The sequence below is a fragment of the Mirounga angustirostris genome, unplaced genomic scaffold, assembly GCF_029215605.1.
Source record: "Mirounga angustirostris isolate CCGP_5_RB_7025 unplaced genomic scaffold, mMirAng1.0.hap1 SCAF_4, whole genome shotgun sequence".
NCBI lineage: Eukaryota > Metazoa > Chordata > Mammalia > Carnivora > Phocidae > Mirounga > Mirounga angustirostris.
The window spans coordinates 183,725,716-183,746,538 of record NW_026991712.1 but is presented as its reverse complement, the minus strand read 5'-3'; the positions used below and the strand labels follow the sequence as shown (position 1 = coordinate 183,746,538).

The 20,823-nt window shown below is 49.4% G+C and overlaps 1 protein-coding gene across 1 annotated transcript in view; it reads left to right on the top strand.

The window, feature by feature from the left end:
* Positions 1–15,591, top strand: part of CA6 (carbonic anhydrase 6) — a 28,818-nt gene extending 13,227 nt beyond the window's left edge. Inside the window, exons 5-8 of the mRNA XM_064587567.1 lie at positions 240–309; positions 4,283–4,440; positions 5,457–5,580; positions 15,488–15,591. Of these exons, the coding sequence (XP_064443637.1) occupies positions 240–309; positions 4,283–4,440; positions 5,457–5,580; positions 15,488–15,591 (456 nt within the window). The remainder of the gene's footprint in view (positions 1–239; positions 310–4,282; positions 4,441–5,456; positions 5,581–15,487) is intronic.
* The last annotated feature ends 5,232 nt before the right edge of the window (positions 15,592–20,823 follow it).

Below are 20,823 nucleotides of genomic sequence, written 5' to 3'. Positions count from 1 at the left end.
CTGGAAGCTGTAAAATGCTTCCGTCCTGTCTCCCTGGAAGAGACTAGTGAGGCCAGGCAGTTGGTGGCAAAGAACAGCCAGACGATCTCTCCCCACACAACGGCGGGGGGAGGGATGTGGACGGGCTGCCTCCTCCCTGGCCCCCAGGCTCTGCCCAGGCAGCAGGGACACCAAACAGCTGGGTTACCAGACGGAGGTCCCTTTTCCATTCGATGCACCGCTCTGTGTTTCTCCTCCAGGTCACGGATTTCGGTGAAAACACTTACTACAGCAACTTCATTGCTCACTTGAACAACATCCGGTATCCAGGTGAGGAAAGGCCACAGCAGCGGCAGGGGGGCCGGGACGGGGGACGGGGGCAGACAGGGTGGCACACAGGCCCCGTCAGGGGAGCGCCCCCTCCCCGCACCAGGGCTCTCGTCACAGCAATTCCTGCTGTCGGCTCAGGCTGCGAACACCCCCAAGAAACGAGAAACGTGTTCACAAACCCACCTGCTGATTCCCACAGCTGGAAGCCGGGGCACCACGGATGGGGGTATCTTCGCTTCACCTCTGGCTCCAGCGAGTAGGGATGACTGTGGGCACTAGAGAGAGAGAGAGAGAGAGAGAGAGATGCCCTCCTTAGCTTCAGGCTCAGAAAAAGCCCCTCATCATCATGCCTGGACAGGGCTGGTCTCCCTTTCCCCTGCCTCCAGAAGGCAGAATTCTTGTCTGAGAGGCCACCTACCCCTATAGCCTGTGACCCGAGCAACAGCCACATCAGCTTTGACACCTTGGCTTTGTGCTTCTGACTTTGGCCCCCTCGCCCAGACTCCAGCTCCCTGACTTCAGGTCCCGCCCCCCCAGGGGGTCCCTTGACCTCTGACCCATGGGCCTTCTGTTCTCACCAGTGCATGAGTGGGGGTGGGGGGTGGGGGGAGAGGCAGGAGGAGAAGCAGGGGGAGGAGCAGACTCCCTTCTGAGCGTGGAGCCTGATGACGTGTGGCTCCATGCCAGGACCCTGGGATCATGACCTGAGCCAAAGGCAGATGCTTAACCCACTGAGCCATCCAGACGCCCCCAACGGCTGTTATTTTTATTCATAGCTACAAATATGAGCATGTATTAACACTGCCTGGAAATCCTAAACTACTCATATGGGCCTTTGCTTTTCCCTTCTCCAGAATGCTTATTTCACATTTTCTCCCCTCCCTCGAAGCCCCTCTGCCCCGGCCCCAGCCTCCCCCTTGGAGCAGATCAGATGCCTTGTTCCCGCTTCATCGAGAAGACGGTTAGACGCTTACTCATCTTCTTAACCCATGGGCACCTGCCTAGCCCTATGTCCCCTCCTCTATTACAGTGGATGAGAGTCTCTGCTCCCGACCAAGACCCCAAGACTGGCCCTCCACACGCGCGCCCGCCGCCCCTCCCTCTTAGGGTCCTTCCACCTGCTCGCCTCTCTCCTGTCCCGCAGCGCCGATTCCTTACTGTTATCTGTCATCCTGCTCAGCACACAAATCTGTGCTCTAACACCTCCCGGTTCAAAACACAAGCAAACACGAGTGTCTTTTGACCCAGCCACTCCCTCACCATCCTCCCAGCTCCTATTCTGTTCTGTTTTCTCACTTGCCCTCGGCTGGCCCCGGCAGGCCACCATCCCTTTAAAGTCACCTCTGTTAGACTGTCCGGTCCCTTCTCTTTTCTCTTAATTGACCTGAAAACAATGATCCATCGCACCTGGCTCTCGTTCTGGCCACACTCCGGCTCACCCCCAGCTCCGCTCTCTTTCTGCCCCTGCTCTGATGGTGGGGGGCACCGGCCCTGCCTTCCCCGGGGGCCTCATTCAGTCCCAGGGCCTCGATTGCCCTCTAGGGGCTGTGGACTCCAAAAATCCGTGTCTGGTCCTCCATGCCGTGACAGTATCAGATGGGACAGGGGAGGCAAAGCAGATGCAAAAACCAGCCGGCTCTTCTACGGACCATTAGCAAGGCCAGCAGGAGAAACCACAGGCCTGTGGTCTAACTGAGGCGTTGCCTTGAATGCACGGACCTCAGATATTCTGTTTCTACGAACTAACCCAGATCCGTTTCCTTTTCCAATTCAATAAATTGTGCTTCTGATCAATACTGCCCAAAGCACTGGCCTCCCTCTCAACTCTGGATTCCTCTGTCCAACAGCTTGCTTGATATTGCCCTCTGAATCTAAAACTTAACACGGCCCAAACCTAACTGGGTTCCCTACCACCCACCCCCAGGCTTGTCCCTAAACCGACTTCCTCATCTCAGCAAAGAGCATCATAATCCATCCCATTGTTTAAGCCCCAAATCCCAGAATCACTCTTTTTTTTTTAACTTTTTTTTTTTATAAATTTTTTTTTTTAAGATTTTATTTATTTATTTGAGAGAGAGAGAATGAGAGACAGAGAGCATGAGAGGGAGGAGGGTCAGAGGGAGAAGCAGACTCCCTGCCGAGCAGGGAGCCCGATGTGGGACTCGATCCTGGGACTCCAGGATCATGACCTGAGCCGAAGGCAGTTGCTTAACCAACTGAGCCACCCAGGCGCCCCTTTTTTTTAACTTTTTTAAAAAAAATTCTGTTTAAGGGGCGCCTGGGTAGCTCATGACCTTCAGCTCAGGTCATGGTCCTAGGGTCCTGGGATCGAGCCCCGCGTTGGGCTCCCTGCTCGGTGGGAAGCCTGCTTCTCCCTCTCTCACTCCCCCTTCTTGTGTTCCCTCTCTCCCTATGTCTCTCTCTGTCAAATAAATAAATAAGATCTTTAAAAAAAAATTATTTTTAAGTAGGCTCCACCCGCAATGTGGGGCTTAAACCCATGACATCAAGAGTTGCATGCTCTACAAACTGAGCCAGCCAGGCACCCCTCCCAGAATCAGTCTTGATTTTCCTCTTTCCGTTATCTCTCACGTCCAAACCATCAGCAGGTCTTACTGTTTTCACCTCCCTGCTTTCAATCCTCTTGTGTATAAGCTGAGAAGTAGAATTGCTGAATCATATGGTTAAGTCTATGTTTAATTTTTAAAGTTAAAAATCATATCATTTTCCATAGCGGCTGCACCATGGTTCTGGAATTCTTGACTCACTTAAATATATTAGTGATGAAACTATGCGCTAGAGCCTTTAGAAGGTTGTATCTTGAAGCCTTTCCAATAACATTAAAATTTAGAATTCTTTTTGCCTACTCATGGGATTATGCACCACCAGACTCTGATGCCTTGGTTTAGCAAGCCTATTTACGTCTATGTAAAAATCATAACCTCTTTGCCATTAAAAAAGATGCAAAGTGCTCAGGGAAAGTGAAGCAAAATTCAGCTCAACTCCACGTTCCTTCGATGGTGTCATGCTGAGCTCAGGGGCTCGGAGTCATGACAGGAACGGAAGAGGGATTCTCTAGATGCACTGATGGGTACCAGTGGCTGGGAGTCTCCGGACACCCTGCCGAAGCGCCTCTCCCCACACCCCACCTGTGGCTGAGCTTGGTTCCCTGGGGGCGTGGCAGAAGGAGCTCAGGGCGGGGTGCCTGCACCCCCACTTGGTTCTGAGTCTGCCTTTCTAATCTCTATCCACCCATTTCTTTCTTTCTTTCTTTTTTTTTTTTTTACAGATTTTGTTTATTCACTTGAGAGAGAGAGAGAGCACAAGAGGGGGGTGGGGCAGAGGGAGAAGCAGACTCTCCGCTGAGCAGGGAGCCTGATGCGGGACTCGATCCCAGGACCCTGGGATTATGACCTGAGCCGAAGGCAGACTTTTAACCAACTGAGCCACCCTGGCACCCCTCTATCCACCCATTTCTAAGTAAGCCCAAACCAAGGAATTTTGTTCTTTCTTGGAGAGTTCTTACCCAGGAGCCCCTAGCAGTCATAATTCTTTTCTTTCATTTATCATAAAGCGTATTCTCTGCCAACAGTTGTGATGAGAGTTAGGCTCATGAGTACTTTCCTACGTTCAAGTTCAATGGCCAGACTTTATAAGCACACCCCCTCCCCCTTTATCCTCATAGCAATCCTATTGAATATTCCCTTGTCACAGATGAGGGAGCAGCCTTTGAGGAGTGAGCACCTGACCAGTGCCACGCGGCTAGGAGGAAGTATCTGAGTGGGTCTCTCCCCAAAGTCTTTGCTCTTACCCCCTTCTAGGAAGCAGCAGACTGGGGAAATGTTTCTAATGATCAGCTTCTATGTTCTGGTGAATCAGGAGATTCAAACATGGAGAGGTCTGAGCCTGAGCTGTCCTCCCAAGGGACATCGGTGGCCCCTCACCTTCCTTTATCTTTTGTCCTCTCTGTTAGGACAAAGCATGGTTCTGAGTGTCCTTGACATTCTGGACATGCTCCCCGAGAACGTCCACCACTACTACAGCTATAGAGGGTCACTCACCACTCCTCCCTGTACTGAGAACGTCCACTGGTTTGTGCTGGTCCGTCATGTCCCGCTCTCCAGCGCACAGGTAAGGCATGGCATCACCTCCCAGTCTCCCCTTCTGACTGCCTGGCTGACAAGAGTGCTCCCCTACATCTCACCTCATGCCAACACCTGGCTCCTAGGGCGCCTTCATGCCCGGGGCTACTGTGCCTCCCCTCTGTTGCCATGGATGATCTTACTAGCCCTCTGGCAGAGATGAGCAAGTTGAGGCATCAGGGAATCCAAGGAACCCTGAGACCTTGGATGCAGCAAAAGGACTGGGACCTGACCTCAGAGCTGCATGGTGAAGGCAATATTTACTGAGCGGATGCTCCCACCAGGTACTGTTCTAGGCCCTTGATGGACAGAACCCCCGTCCTCACGGAGCTTACATTCTAACTTCATAAATGGCTTTAGGCAAGGACATATTGACATATTGACATCGTTAGCTCTTTACCATGCTAACACTCCTGTAGCCCTTTGAGGAGAAGAGCTGTATCCGCTACCTTTTGTTCCCCAGCATAGCACGGTGCATAATAAATATTTGTTGCGTTAATGAAAGGACAAATGTAACTGAGGTCACAGAGGCAAAGCTACATTTCCTTCTGGGTGATGTTCTTCCTCAGGAACAAATAGATCTTTTTCTTAAACTTTTCACTTCCCCAATGCAGGAAAAGGTGGAAAGACCCCTATTCAAGGATACCCACACACAAATCTGTTTGCTTCTTTTCCTCCTTTCTACTGGTGATCAAATATTCATAGGAAACAATTAAAAGAGATGGTTGGAAGAATGGATGGATGGTTGGAAGAATGGATGGATGGAAGGAAGGATGGATGGATGCATGGATGGAAGGATGGATGATGCATGGATGGAAGGATGGATGGATGGAGGGATGGAAGGATGGATGCTCTGCCTGCCATGTAGCAGAACTTGAGATCTTCTCATACCTGCTTTATCAGGGTTATAGAAGTAAACCCAAGCTCTAGTTCAGTGGCTAATTATGCTCCTTTAAACCACCCAGTACCTCTTCCCCTCCATAATTCACTTCATGTGGCCTGTAGATTTGGAAGCTAGAGAATTCCGTAGTGGATCACCAGAACAAGACCCTCCACAATGACTACCGGAGGACCCAGCCCCTGAACAATAGAGTGGTGGAAACCAACCTCATCAATCTCCCTAACCAGGGTAAGATCAACTCTTGTTTATCCTTTGCAGTTTTTTGAGTCCTGTTTTCTTCTTTCCCTGGGTGGACGCATCTCTTTTGGCAATAGTAGGGAAGGGAGAGTCATCTAAAGGGCAGGAGGCTTGGATGGGCCAATCTGTACAGGGCATGTGTGGGCAGAGGAGATGGCTCATCTTCCCAATCCAGGCAGTGATGCCAGTGGGTAGAGCAGAGACCACAAGGATGGACAGTTACATGATTTATTTCCTACTTAGTCTTGGCCAGAGACAGTAGGAGAAGCAAGATGCTCAGCAACATCCTGATGCTCCCGTAAGAGTATAGGCTCAAGGTAAGCTTATTAAACACAACTCAAAATTATTTCCCTCACACCTTTATCTTGCTCTGTTCCCAAGCCCATCCCCAACTCCCACACATTCCCTCAAGGTGGGGTTTGCTAGAGCATGTATTGTTTACTACATTTTCTTGGGGACCATGCCCCAGATACCAGGGTGCTGGAAGTAGGCATGACCAGTCCAGCCTCCCTGGGACCCTCTAACTCACTGGGTCAGGCTTCTTGGCTCACCTTATTGCTGTGGTTGCAAGATGCAATTATTCTGCAATTTTCCCATCTTTATTTTGTCTGTTTCTCTGTAAAATTGTGGTGATCTGTACACATTCCCTGAATTCATTGTCTTTACAGTCTATTTCTCCTAACCATTCCTGAAACCTTTACATCCTCTAATACAATAGAATTGGTCTCCAATCAATACTGCCCACTCAATATTACCCCAACTAATTTTTTTTACCCCAAATGATTGTATGTACTTTTCAAAACTTTTAAATATCCAGACATGCCCTCCCCTTCCCTCCTCATCAGTAAAGGCCCATTTGTGATTTTCTCCCGATCTTTCCTTCCTGGTTCATTGATTGTTTTCCCTTGCATTTGTTTGCTTCTCCAACAATACTAACAGAGGAAAAAGGACACCAGTTATAATGATCATTTCCTCATATTACACTATATACGATATTAACAGTGCCCATTCCTTTTCCAAAGGGTGACATCCTGCTAAGAAGATCCAAATGCTAGCAGCCTAGCCAAAGGGAGTATAGACCCCTGATCGGCCTCCTTGTTCTAATCCTGCCATGTTCCCATTTTCCCTGCAGATTGTATAGTTTCCCATATGCCACACCCAAATGCTCTTTCCACGAGAGGGGCGTGTCACTCCAATTCACCCTCAGGAGGGAGCTCAGATGGTTTAGATATCCAACCAAGATGCCCCACATTGCAGTTTGCCTAGATGTCCATTGTGCCCACCCTTCTGAGACTCGCTGTTTAAGATTATTACTTCAGCTCCCAGTAGATAGTAAGAAGGCTTCTTTTTTTTTTTTTTTTTTTATTTGACAGAGAGAAAGACAGCCAGAGAGGGAACACAAGCAGGGGGAGTGGGAGAGGGAGAAGCAGGCCTCCCGCGGAGCAGGGAGCCCGACGCGGGGCTCAATCCCAGGACCCTGGGATCATGACCTGAGCCAAAGGCAGACGCTGAACGACTGAGCTTCTTCCCCCACTTGCAGCCAGGTGACCGGAACGACAGCCTCCCTTTGTGTTAAGACAACAGAACTGGGCATCATCTTGCCCCACCTGCCCTCAGACCCAGACTTCTAGGTAGCAGCTCTGGTCTCTTGTCAGTGAAGTTGTGTCACCCACCTGATGCCTCATAGTTCCACTGAATTCCACCCCCTGATGGGTTAATATGATCAACCCATCAATAAGGAATGACCTGACAAAGAAGCAAGATTACAAAAGCAAGATAATGGTCAAATATAGATGTTTTGCAGTTCATTTATTAGAAAACACCCACATCCCCTTAAGGTCAGGGCTCCTGAGCATCACATGAGAAACCAAGGTCCAAGGGTAGAACCACCTTTGACATCTTAGCCCTTGGATTCTGGCAGCTTACACGCCTAAACTCAGACAGTGTGAAGGTGCTTGAAGACAATGGGATGGGAACATGGAGGGCATTCTAAGGAACCTAAAATCCTTCCCCTAAGTACAGGTGTGGGGAACGGTGTCTGGCTGTCCCACATTCTGTTTTCACGAGTACCACCAAACTTTTGACCTTTCTGTATTAACTCTTCTTTTTATAGGATATAATCCAGGTCCTTCCTGAGTTCCAGCTTTATATAAACAAGCTCGACGATAAGCTGGAATACTTGAGAAGACTTACTGAAAAGAAAAACAGGAAAGAAAAACACTACAGGCGGCGAGCTTGAAGAGGGGGGTATACAGGACAAGGTGGTCCTCCCCTGAGCCCACGCCCTGCCGGGCTCCCCCTGGGTCCCCCCGGCTCTGAGAAATCCCATGTCGGAATGGCAGCCTCCCCGAGGCTTCTGTTCAGTTTCTGAGTTAAGACATGGGAAACTGGGGTGCCTGGGTGGCTCAGTTGTTAAGCGGCTGCCTTCGGCTCAGGTCATGATCCCAGGGTCCTGAGATCAAGCCCCGCATCGGGCTCCCTGCTCAGCGGGGAGTCTGCTTCTCCCTCTTCCACTCCCCCTGCTTGTGTTCCCTCTCTCTCTGTGTCTCTCTCTGTCAAATAAATAAATAAAATCTTAAAAAAAAAAAAAAAGACATGGGAAACCATCATCTGTGAGAGTAAATGAGGTAGTTTAAGGGTATGAGAAGGGGTTTGTTAGATGACACCAATGGGAATTGATTGGAATAGAAATTTAAAGGAAATGGAGCCCTAAGTATCTTCCTATCAAATCATGCATGTTGATCTGTGTAAATTACAAAGCAGCCCGGCCTGCCCTGTGGGATTTAGGTGTAATAAAGTGTCTTTGGGAATTTGTCATTTGAAAATTTCTCTTTTCTCTTCCTAGTACCACTTTGAATATGCCTTCTTTGCCATCCCCCCAGGGACACCGGGGATGGGACAGAGATCAAGGTGGGAGGGGTTCCAGGACCAAGTTTAGGAAAAAGGAGAGAGTCTTACCTTGGGAACTTGTCGGTGGGAAGGTCTGGAGCCCTGGCCAGGCTGTGTGAGCAAAGGAAAAATAGAGGAGCAGGATTGCGGGCTCCCAGGAGAGATGGGGAGGAGAGGAGAGAGGACCTCCCTGCAGATCTCATCCTCATCAGTCAGATGGTGGCTGGGCCTTGTCAGTAGAGCTGGGTTCAAGGGCCAGTCCTACTGCTCACTGTCATAATCGCTTACTGCGATAATCACCGAGGTTTGGGTACACTGATGCGTGTTTTTGACTGAGGCCCCTTTCTCACCACTCGCTCTTCGACTCCCCCGTCTCCGGCCCAGCCCCCCCGTTCTTCCCAGTTCCTTTGTCCGCTCTCCTTACTGGCTTTGTTCCCGCACACACTGTCGTCCATCACCTCTGACTTCCTTTACCCCTCAGGGCGGTCCTCAGCGGAGCTGCATTTCCCCCAGTTTACTGAAACAGAAGCCAAGATGCAGGACAGCCCGGTGACTCGCCCACCATCTCCCGGGCAAAAGATGGTAGAGCCAGGATCTGAAGCCTGGTCTTTTGTATCCAAGTTGTTTCAGCTACAGAAGGCTTCCCTTTCATTTATCCAAGCGTCGTAAAGCACCTGCCACGTGCCAGGCGTGGGGCTGAGGACCGGGCCACAGAGATGGGGCGGGAGGGATGGTTTCCACACTGGGAGCTCAAGTCCTGTGAGCAGGACAGACATTGAGCTAACCCATCGCCCTCTCCCCAGAGAACAACGGTTTGTGACCTCCGCAGAGGGGCTGGGGCTTGGCCTGGGTTGAAGAAGTTCACCTGGGGAGCCCAGCGGGAAGGCGAGGGGCGCCGCAAGCGGGGTGGGGGGGTTGGGGGCGTGGTAGCTTGTGCTGAAGGGAGAACACACGGGAGGGAGAGTTTGGTGCTGCTAGGGAAAGGGGGTACGGGGGAGGCCAGGCATACCAGCACCTCTGTGCCACTGAGGTGTTTTGGATCTTCTCCTGTGGGTGATGATGGGCGGCTGCTGCAGGATGGTCAGCAAGGAAATGGCATTCGCTGTGCTAAGATTCATCCTTTCCACCAGCAACGAGGGTCCGCGATGAACTGCAGTGGAGACAGTGAACAGCACAGCCCAGGGGTTTACGTAAACAAGCGAACGAGAGACATAAACAGGATTACACATGCGTGTCTGTGCTCAGAAACAAGGGGAAAATGAACCAAAAATTAATTATAATGGTTACCTAAAAGGGGAGGCAGAAGAAGAGTGGAGGATGGGGCTGGAAGTTGGGCTTTTCTGAGCGCACCCTGTTCCGTAGTTTTAACTTTGGAAACTTCCTTTTTACATCCTTTTTTTTTAAAAAAAGATTTTATTTATTCATTTGAGACACAGAGATACAGAGAGAGAGCATGAGCAGGGGGAGAGGCAGAGGGAGAGGGAGAAGCAGGCTCCTTGCTGAGCAGGGAGCCTGATGTGGGGCTCGATCCCAGGACCCTGGGATCATGACCTGAGCCGAAGGCAGACGCACAACCATCTGAGCCACCCAGGCGGCCCCCGTTTTACATCCTTATAAAACAAAATTAAATTTTAAAGATCTCTTTAAATCCCTAAAACTTAACTTAAAATGTGAAAACATAGTAAAATGACCAAACGGTTGTATGTTGAGTTGGTAGCATCACAGAGAAGAATTTTTTCCAAGTTATTTTAATTTACTAATTTTATTTTTTAAAAGACTTTATTCATTTATCTGAGAGAGGGGGAGCACGAGAGGCAGGAGGGTCAGAGGGAGAAGCAGATTCCCCACTGAGCACAGAGCCCAGTGTGGGGCTCTACCCCAGGACGCTGACATCATGCCCTGAGCCAAAGCCAGACACTTAACCAGCTGAGCCACCCAGGCGCCCCTAATTTATTTTTTTAAAGATTTTATTTTTTAAGTAATCTCTACACCCAACTTGGGCTCCAACGTATAACCCCAAGATCAAGAGTTGCATGATCTACCGACTGAGCCAGCCAGGCTCCCATCCAAGTTATTTATTTATTTATTTTAAAGATTTTACTTTTTAAGCATTCTCTACATCTAATGTGGGGCTTGAACTCATGACCCCAAGATCAAGAGTTGCATGCTCCACCGACTGAACCAGCCAGGCGCCCCATCCAAGTTACCTTTAAACATGGTGATTTTACTGTCACACCTAGTGGGGTAGGTATGTCCTAAGGACAAGAAGAACTGCAAAGAAATCCAAACAGTACTCAGGAACCTTGTCAGTATCTGGTCGGTATTAGTATTGTTACTTTGAAGCTGTGTGTGCCCAGGTGTGTGTAATTGCTACACTATGTTACTATATGGACATAATTATGTTTATGCCCTCAGTAACAAGATTTTCAGGATAATATAACAGAGATCCAAATATAAAAGCAAAAAAGCTAAGTAAAAACCCTATAATTGTAAATTCGAATTGGAAATGTCAGCGTGACTTGATAAATTCTGTTTTCTAAGGGGCATGTATTTTATAGCCTTATGTAGTTCTCAGGCCTGGAAACAACCATGAGGAGCAACAATGGACACCTTGTGCCTGGACAGGGGTCTCTCTCTTTCCCACCAGGAGGAACCAGGGCTCGCTGGAGAGATGCCGAGTCCAGATCTGGGGCAAGGATATACAGGATGGGTCCGGGATATCTTTTTAGGCCAGAAAACAAGAAATTTACCTAAGACTACTGGAGTCATGCCCAAAAGACACAGGGGCCATCTGGAATGGGCTCTTGGGAAAACCTAAGCGTCAAAAAAATATATATATCAGAGAAAGAATAAAACTGCAGTGGATCAAAACATATCAAATATATAGAAAATTCATGAGCTCATATGGTGCTAAAACAATGAAAGAAAACTCATTGGTCAACTTTGGAGGTTGCTAGGGGAACAATTTATTATTCTGTAAATTGAAAATAGAGGGGAAGAAGCAAGTGTTTGTCCTGCCTTTTCTGTCCAAATTGTATTTTGGAGAAATCTCATAGTGGGTCCTAGGCTGCTGTAGCCAATGACCACAAACTGCCTGGCTTAAAAGAACAAAAATGTTTTTTTTTTTTTCCACAGTTCTGGAAACCATAAATACGAAATCAAGGTATTGGCCGGGCCAAGGTCCCCCCAGGCCTCTAGGAGAGAGACCTTCCCTGTTTCTGCCAACTCTGATGCCTCCAGGCTCTTCTTGCCCAGGGCTGCCTGCCTCCAATCTCTGCCTCTGTCTTCACATCACTTCTCTCTGTGTCTGTGTCCCTCGGTCTGTATCTTACAACACTTGTCGTCGGTTCTAGGGCCTACCCGACAATCCAGGATGATCTCATCTCAGAATCCCTCATTAAAATAAAATTAAAAATCCTTAATGACATCTGCAAAGATCCCTTTTTTTCAAATAAGGTCACATTCACAGTTTCTGGGTGGATATATCTTTTTTGGAGGGGGCACCATTCAACCCACTACAGGTGGTGAATGGAAATTCTTCTTGGAGCAATTCCAGCTAATAAATTCAGAAGGAATCGTTTTACAACCGCAGTGGAGTGGTGGACCCAGGTGATGATCGTCATCAGCTCCTAGCACCTGTGGGTGGAAGGTTGAGAAGGTCTTTGTCCAACAGCCTGGTTGGGCCGGCCACCTTTGGAGATACTCAGCAGTTTTAACATCACTCCGCGTGAAATAAGCTAACATTCTGTGCCTCTTGGCATACACAGCAGTGTCAGTGAAGACGAGCTGCAAAAGAGAATTTTTTTTTTGAGCCTGAATCTAATTAAGCCTGTAGCTATGAGCAGTTTTCGGAAAATGCAGGGGATAGAAGACCAGGTGTTCACCGGGAAGACAAAGGCTCCATGAAGACTGTCCTTCCCAAGAAACTATTCCAAATACCTGAGAAGAGTAGCTGGCGTCTAAAGGTGCTCAATGACAATGTGCTGAATGAATGAATCTAGACCACAGAAAAAATTCCTAAAACTCAGCAAGAAAAGGACTAGCGACCTACAAGAAAAATCATAAACAGGGAGAAGCTGACAATTTACAGGGGAGGAAATGGGAATGCCAATACATGCGTGAAAAGGCTCATTCTCACTAGTAACGAAGGTAATGGAAAGGAAAACCACAATAAGCTGCCGTTTCACACCCCCAGCCTGGCACAAACTTCCAAAAGTCTGACAATGTCAAGAACTGCTGAAGACGAGGGGCCACCTTCATCATCAGGCCTTCCAGGGGCTCCTGGGGGAGTGGAGGCCTTGGGCCTGGGGGAGACCCCTTGGAGGCACCAGAAATGAAAGGGAGAGACCAGGCAGTGACCCCGGGAGGGGCTGTCCACCCTGCAACACTTGCAGGTAAAATTCTTCTATTGAAGTTTTTATTTTTTATTATTATTATATTCTTCTATTAAAGTTTTTAAACACCTTAGTACGTTTCAGCCCATTAGCTTGCTCAGTTTTGATGTAGCAAGAAATTGGGAATTTTGCAAATGTCTAACCCTAAAGAATTCATCTGAAGACCAGGCGGGCATGACATTTGTGTGTGTGTGTACAAAGAGATCCGGAAGTTTCCACACCAAGGATTTAAATCATAGAGTCTTCTTGGGTGGGTTAGAGTATGACATTTTCCTGCCTCATGAACAAGCATTACCTCTGTAATGAGGGGGAAAAAAAACACACACACACAACAAAAGAAAGAAGGAAAAATCTGGAATCTTCTAGCAGGACCAATTTTTCCACTTTTCTGTAGTCAATTAAATTCTGTGTTAATTGTATTGAAAGGTTGAAAATGAAAGTTTTTAATCATCCACTGACATTTTTACAACTTCTCTGGAAACTATAAATATTATTGTCTAATTGTGTTACTGCTTTACTGTTAATTTATGATCCCAGCTGTTCACTGTTGCAAACAACACACAGCAGGAATCTGGCTGAATTTAGTTTAAAAACGAAAACAACAAAAACACCCACAAAAAAAACTTAAAAGGCTTCAGGCGGTATTAATTTCAGGCTGATGTTGTTTTCCCTCAGAGTGTCCTTGTGAACACTTTTTGAAGTAAATTGCTGGGGTCAGTTTTGTTTCCCCTGCGCTTTCTCCCCTGGCAGCGGCAGAAGGTCCCAGGGCACATCCTATCCCGGGGACAGCACAGAGAATCTGCTCCTCAAACAGCCTCAAAACCAGCTTCACGCTGTCACTGGAAAAAAGCCACGGGCGGCCGCCCCCTCGGGGCCAGACAGGGCCGGTCTGGGAGCAGAAGCGGGAAGACCCCCTGGCAGGCCCTGAATCCCAATCCCAATGTTCCAGGATGGGGTTTCTGTGCCTTCAAGGTCCTCGAGAGCAGTCGTGAGTAACACAACATCCCTCAGATACCGCCTGTTAGCAGTTCCAGGGTGCTCTCAGCCGGGTGTTTCTCTCGCCAGTGCCAGAACTTTCCACAAGGCCTTCTGTGTTGCTGCCATTTTGTGAAAACTAAGGAAAGCAAAGGTTTTGCTGCAGACGGATGGGAGGGCTGAGCAGGCGGGCTGGGTTTGCAGATGAGGTGTTGCCCCCCAGTGGCCACTCTGAGGATGGCGGGGCCCCTGGGAGAGCTTTCCTCCCATTTTTCACATTGGTAAACTGAGGTACGGGGAACCCATAAAGGTCTCGGGGTAAGTTACAACCACCACAGCGCATGTCCCTGAACTCCTGTTCTTTCTCACACAGGAAGGCGGACGTGGGATTGCCCTGGGCTGTGGTCCCTCCTGCCTCCACTGTTTTCTGAATATCAAAGCACCTTCACACCTGGCTGACAGATGCCCAGTTCTTCCTATCCACCCTCTTGTCACCACAGGCTGCCTCCCCCCAGCTGAAAGGGACAAGTCGGCCATTCAGATGCCCCTCTAGAGCCCCGCTGCCATCTGAGTGCCTAGGCCATTCAGAGGGAGCCCGCACGGGCAACCCCGGGCCTCCCACAAGTGGATGCTCGGGTTGCAGACACCAGGTCCTTCCAGGGACAGCTGCTGTGCAGAGAGAGGGAGGGTCAGTGTGGCTGAGGGTGGTGGGCAATGAGCTGCTGGTGACGGCTGGATGCCCGCCCTCGGCTTCCACAGAAATTCCCCACAAGGCCTCCATGGAGCCGATTTTATTGCATTTCTGATCCTCACAAACACACACTTTCCAACGAGGACACAACACAGCCTTCATTTTGTTTGCGCCTCAGAAACAACCATGGAGGCTGGAGGGCCTGGTTAGGAAACTGAGACCAGAGAGTGTGCTCTGACACACAGCCTCTTAGTGGACAAGTGGGAACGCAACTCCAAGTCCTGTGTTCCAGCCACTTTCTCGCTGACGCTTCGGCCCCCTGGGACTGGCCTAGGGAACAAGTCAGCAAGAAGAAGAGGGTGCATTGGGGTGCATACCAGCAGCCTCACCAAAGGAGACCCCTTGGGCTGAGTTTTTGGGTGTTGGGACCTGAGCATCTTCCGAACTCGTGTTAGATGTTCCATTGGCCCCTACTCCAGAGTTCCCTGCCCCGCACCTGGCAGCCTAACAGACGCCTGTGGATGCAAGCTGAGGGGAGAGGGATCCCCAGCCAATCCAGGGTGGGCCACTCAAATGTTGGTCTCTGTTTCAGTGCAGACATGAGAAAAGCCTACTGACGCACATTCTTCTTTTTTTTTTTTTTAAGATTTTATTTCTAAGTGATCTCTACACCCAATGTGGGGCTCAAATCCACAACTCTGAGATCAAGAGTTGCATGATCTACCGACAGCCAGCCAGGCGCCCCTGATGCCCACCCGTCCTAGAAGCAGACAGAGATGGACAAACAGAGCCCTGGACCAGGAAAGTAAAAATCCAGATGGGACCGCTAGCCCTTGTCAAGGATAAAAGGCCCCACGTTCATGGAAGGGGCATCTGAGGCAGTGCCCCACTGCCCATGCTCAAGAACAAGGGCACCATATGTTCTGCTCACTCTGTCCGCCAAACCCAGTCCACCTGGACCTCTCCACATTTAAGAACAAGGAACAGAGGTGCAAGGACATCAAGCAACTTGATCCAGGTGCCTCGGGTATGAAACAGCAAAGCAAGATCTAGAACCTAGGTCTTCTGTTTCTCAGGCCAGTGATCTCTCTACTACATTTCCCACCTGAGTGGGCCTCGTAGGGCTCCTGTCACAAGTTCACCATCAGAGATTAAAAATCCCTTATGGTCAGGGTGCCTGACTCTCTTGATTTCAGCTCAGATCTTGATCTCAGGGTTGTGAGTTTAAAAAAAAAATCCGGGGCGCCTGGGTGGCTCAGTCGGTTAAGCGACTGCCTTCGGCTCAGGTCATGATCCTGGAGTCCCGGGATCGAGTCCCGAGTCAAGCTCCCTGCTCATCGGGGAGTCTGTTTCTCTCTCTGCCTCTGCCCCTCCCCCTGCTCGTGCTCTCTCGCTCACTCATTCTCTCAAATAAATAAATAAAACCTTTAAAAAAATCCTCTATGGTCAACAAGCTTCTCTTTGAAAACGAAAACATTACAGGGCAAGCTAATAGAGTAGGTCTAAATCTCTAGCTGGCAGTGAAATATTGCTCTGATTGGCTTTGTTCTTTAGGGAACTATTTTATATAAGACTGTTTTCAGAGACAGCAAATCCAGATCAAACAGGTTTTAGCAGCAAAGGAAGTCTATTGGTTTACCTAACTGGAAAATTCAGGTGAGGTCTGGCTTCGAGCAGAGCTGATCCCAGTGCTCACACCATGTCATCAGCGTGGAGCTCATTGTCCCTCAGCTCTGCTCTGCCCTCTGCGGGTCTTGTTCTCACGTAAGCCTTCCCCCCCAGGGTGGGTCCCAGCAGCTGCAGGATTCCCTCCTCTCAGCTCCACAGCCAAGGGGGAGACCTGGAATAGAGATCCCCATCCAAAGTGGGACCCTGGAGAGAAGATCTTCAGCAAAAGGGAGAGCAGGAAAGAAGTCCACCCAGTAACAGGAAATGGCGAGGAAACCTGACGGTCCAGGTCTCAGACACTGGGGGAGGGGTAAAAACATAGGCCTTAGGGGGGCACCTGGGTGGCTCAGTCGTTAAGCGTCTGCCTTCGGCTCAGGTCATGATCCCAGGGTCCTGGGATCAAGCCCTGCATCGGGCTCCCTGCTCAGTGGGAAACCTGCTTCTCCCTCTCCCACTCCCCCTGCTTATGTTTCCTCTCTCTCTGTGTCTCTGTCAAATAAAGAAATAAAATCTTTAAAAACAAAACAAACAAAAAAAACGTAGGCCTTGGCATTCCAGAAGCACAGGCCAGCCCTCTGCTGGCTTTAGGGTTCAAATGCACATGATGTGCATGTTAAAAGAATACAAAAATAAAAACAACAGGGAAGAAAAAAGTAAACCAAAAGTTTAACAACTTCAGGTGACTGACAGGAACAAACACAAAAATATTTTGGGCATAATTGCAGATATTTAATAATGACTGGGAATCTTAGGTGACATTAAGTTCTTTTGAATTTTGGCATATGAAATAAAGGTATTGTATAAAAACAAGGCTTTATTTTTTTTTTAAGATTTATTTGTTTATTTGGAGGGGGAGGGGCAGAGGGAGAGAGAATCTCAAGCAGACTCCTTGCTCAGCACAGAGTCTGACGTGGGGCTTGATCCTACATCCCTGAGGTCATGACCTGAGCCAAAATTAATAGTCAGATCTTCAACTGACTGAGCCACCGAGGCACCCCAACAAGGCTTTATTTTTTAGAGATCCATAGTATATTTCAGGATGAAATGTCATGATGTCTGTAATTTACCCTTAAATATTTCAACAAAGAAGGAGGAGGAGGAGAGGAAATATGGCAAATTTATAAGGTTTTTTTGTTTTTTTGTTTTTAAGAATTATTCCTGAGGGGGGGAAAGGGTCATTACAAGGACGTGTCTAGGAGTCGTAGGTGTTTAGAGCCTTTCTAGACTGAGAACAGGAACAGAGACAGCAGGGGAACAAGAAATGGGGCCCGGGACCCTCATGGTTGGTCACATCCTGTCCCCTTACAGGAGCGAACAGGTGAATTGCAAAGTCAGGTAAATTGACAGGATCCCTGACCCCTGTTCACGCCCCATTTCCAGCCTTGGCCAGTGGTGCTGACCTGTCCCTCTCAGAAAGCAAAGCACTCAAGTCCTTCCTTCCCTGGTGACCCCGAGACAGGGCCAGGGTGCTGGCACCCACCAGTCCATGTAGGTACAGACCCTGCATCACCCAAGAAAAGGCTTTCACTCTGAGGCTCCCGTCCGGAGGATGGGAATGATCAGTGGGGCTCCCTTTCCACCAGGACATGGCCTGGGGGCAGACTCTGGGGACAGAAGGTGGCTGAGATGGCAGGTTCCCTTGGACCTGAATGACAAAGGAGGGTGTGATGTCTGCGCCCACCCTCACTGAGATGCCGAGCAGGGGTCTAGGACGGGACCAAGGGACGGGGGCCATACAGAGGTGGGGACGAAGGGCTGGGCTCCGAGCAGGAAGGCTGGGGACCCATGTGGGAAGGACATCCAGCTGGGGGAAGCTGCCTGTTCTCACTCACACTGAATACGCACACACTTGGGGTCACCCACTGCGAGCAGTACTCTGCAAGCTGACTGAGTTGGCTTCCCCCGAAGCAGAGCCTGATCGAGGATTCCAGGGCAAGTCTGTCATTTGGAAAGGGAAAGAAAATCAGCAGGTGCCGCTGCTTCATCCCCCAGAGTTGCGCAAATGTGTAGAACACCCTCGGACTGATCCCACCGGAGGGATGAGGGCACCCCGGGGCGTCTGCACATCAACTCCACCGGCCAGTGGGGGGCAGGGCTGCTGCAGGGGCAGCCACCCCCAGCTCTCGTGGGTCACCCTGGGCTCAGAAGAACGTCTTCGGGGAAAGAGGAGAGCAGAGCCAGTCATACAGAGTCTCAGCCAAGAAGCCCCCAACCCCGGACACGGACATGGTCAATCTTCTCAACAATACTACAAGGTAGATACAAATCCTATTATTATCCCAATTTTTCAGATTGGAAAATGAGGCAGAGAAGTAACTTACCCGAGTGGCAGAGCCGGGATTCAAAGCCATGCTGTCTGGCTCCAGAGCCCGGCTGGAATGGGCTGGGCTGTGTTTAGAGGTGGTGAATTGCCCATCAATGAAGGCATTCAAGCAGAGGCCTGATGACAACGGTAGGAATGTTGAACAAGGGATTCCTACCAGAGACAGGGACTAAGAGACAAAGTCCCTTTCAGTATTGAAATCCATGATCTTTTGAATGGGTAGGGCTGCGGAGAGGCTAAAACGCCCCCCACCGCTTGAGTGGGCTCTGAGAGTCCCACGAATACACCCCTGCCCCCTCGAGTTCACACAGGACTCGCCGGGCAATTAACTGACATGCGGGCTGGTTTTCTAGCGGACTAGCCACCAAGCAGGCAGTGAGGGCCTGCCTGGGAGACACCTGGCCCCACACCTGGGGGACAGCACATCAGAGCCCAAACCCTGCTAGCTGTGCAATCAGCCAGCCCGGAGGCCTCTCCCCCAAGCCCTTCCTGATGCCCGTGGGCCCTGTTAGCCTCAGGGAAGCTCAGGGCAGTCCAGACCCCACGTGGACAAGGCTGGCTCCACTGCCCCTCCTGGGCTCAGGGTCCTCACCTGTAAGATGAGGACAGTGATGAGACCATCACCGAGGTCCCAAGTTCGGGGACTGCGGGGTTCAGGCAAGGGAGTGGCGGCCAAGCTTGGGCTTCTAGAACAGCTAAGTCACTCTTGGTCAAGCCGAGAACGGCACGGTCCGAATTACAAGGAAGCCTGAGTTGTGGGATCCTTACAATATGCTGTATGTTTTCTTCATTCAAGTACACAACATATGGCAGATTGTTAATCAAGTAGTTAGAACCCCGAGATCTCGGCTCACGCCCTTCCTTCTGGGAACCTTGACCTAGGCATCCTTCTTTATCTGCAGAGTCACGTCCTTGCAGCACCTGGCTTAGGCATGAAGATTGCTGTGTTAACCGAGCAAAGTACAAAGAACTATTCTTCATTCTCACACGAAGCACGAGACGGGGGCACGTGCAGTGACTCAGTCTGAACCCCAAACCTCAGAACAACAATGCTGCCAAGGCCGCCCAGGGAGGGGCTGCGGCTGTTACAGCTTGGAGCCCCGGGTCACCTGGTTGGGAATTAAACCCGGTCAATAAGCACTTATTGAGCACCTGCTGGAAGCGCTGGGAAGGCATACGCTAAGTGCCGTCAAGCACTCTGCTCTCCAAGGCTGTGCCACCTCCATGGGGTAGCTGATGGAGGGAACGCTGTCGGTACAATGGACATGGGGAAGAAATCCCGAGAAATTCAGGGGCTTGCTTCTAGGACATGGAGTCTGTGGCCGAGTGGGGACCAGACTTTAAGCCTCTTGATTTCCAAGATCACAACCAACTCCCCATCGCAGGGACAATTGCCTAGAGACAGGTGGTTTACCAATGTGTATTTTAAAAATATTTTTATTAATCATTTCTTTTATTTAAAATGTACAAATTGATATTTGGACATATGCATACATCCATGATACCACCCCACAGTCAAGATAATGAACATTTCCATTATTCCAAAAGTTACCCCCAGGTAGCGACTGATCTGTTTTCTGTAACTTTAGATTAGTTTGCATTTTTAAGAGATTCTATTTATTTGAGAGAGAGAGAGGAGCAGAGGGAGACAGAGAGAGAGTCCCAAGCAGACTCCCTGCTGAGTGTGGAGCCTGACTCGGGGCTTGATCTCACTCACGACCTGAACTGAAATCAAGAATTGGAAGCTTAGGGCGCCTGGGTGGCTCAGTTGGTTGGGCGACTGCCTTCGGCTCAGGTCATGATCCTGGAGTCCCTGGATCGGGTCCTGCATCGGGCTCCCTGCTCAGCGGGGAGTGTGCTTCTCCCTCTGACCCTCCCCACTCTCATGTGCTCTCTCTCGTTCTCTCTCTCTCAAATAAATAAATAAATAAATCTTTAAAAAAAAAAAGAATTGGAAGCTTAACTGACTGAGCCACCAAGGTGCCCTGATTAGTTTGCATTTTCTATAATTTTACATAATTGAAGTAATACAGTATGTACTTTTTGGGGGGGGGAGGTTAGCTTCTTTCACTCACCAGAATTACCTTGAGATTCATGCATATTGTAGCACTTGTCCATCATTCCTATCTTTTTACTGCTGAGCAGTACTCTGTTGTATGGATATACCACAATTGGTTTATCCACTCACCTAGGGATGCACTTTTACATTGTTTCCAGTTTGGGGCCGTTACAAATAAATCGGCTATAGATATTTGCATACAAGCCTGTGTAAGGACAAATGCTCTACTTTCTTT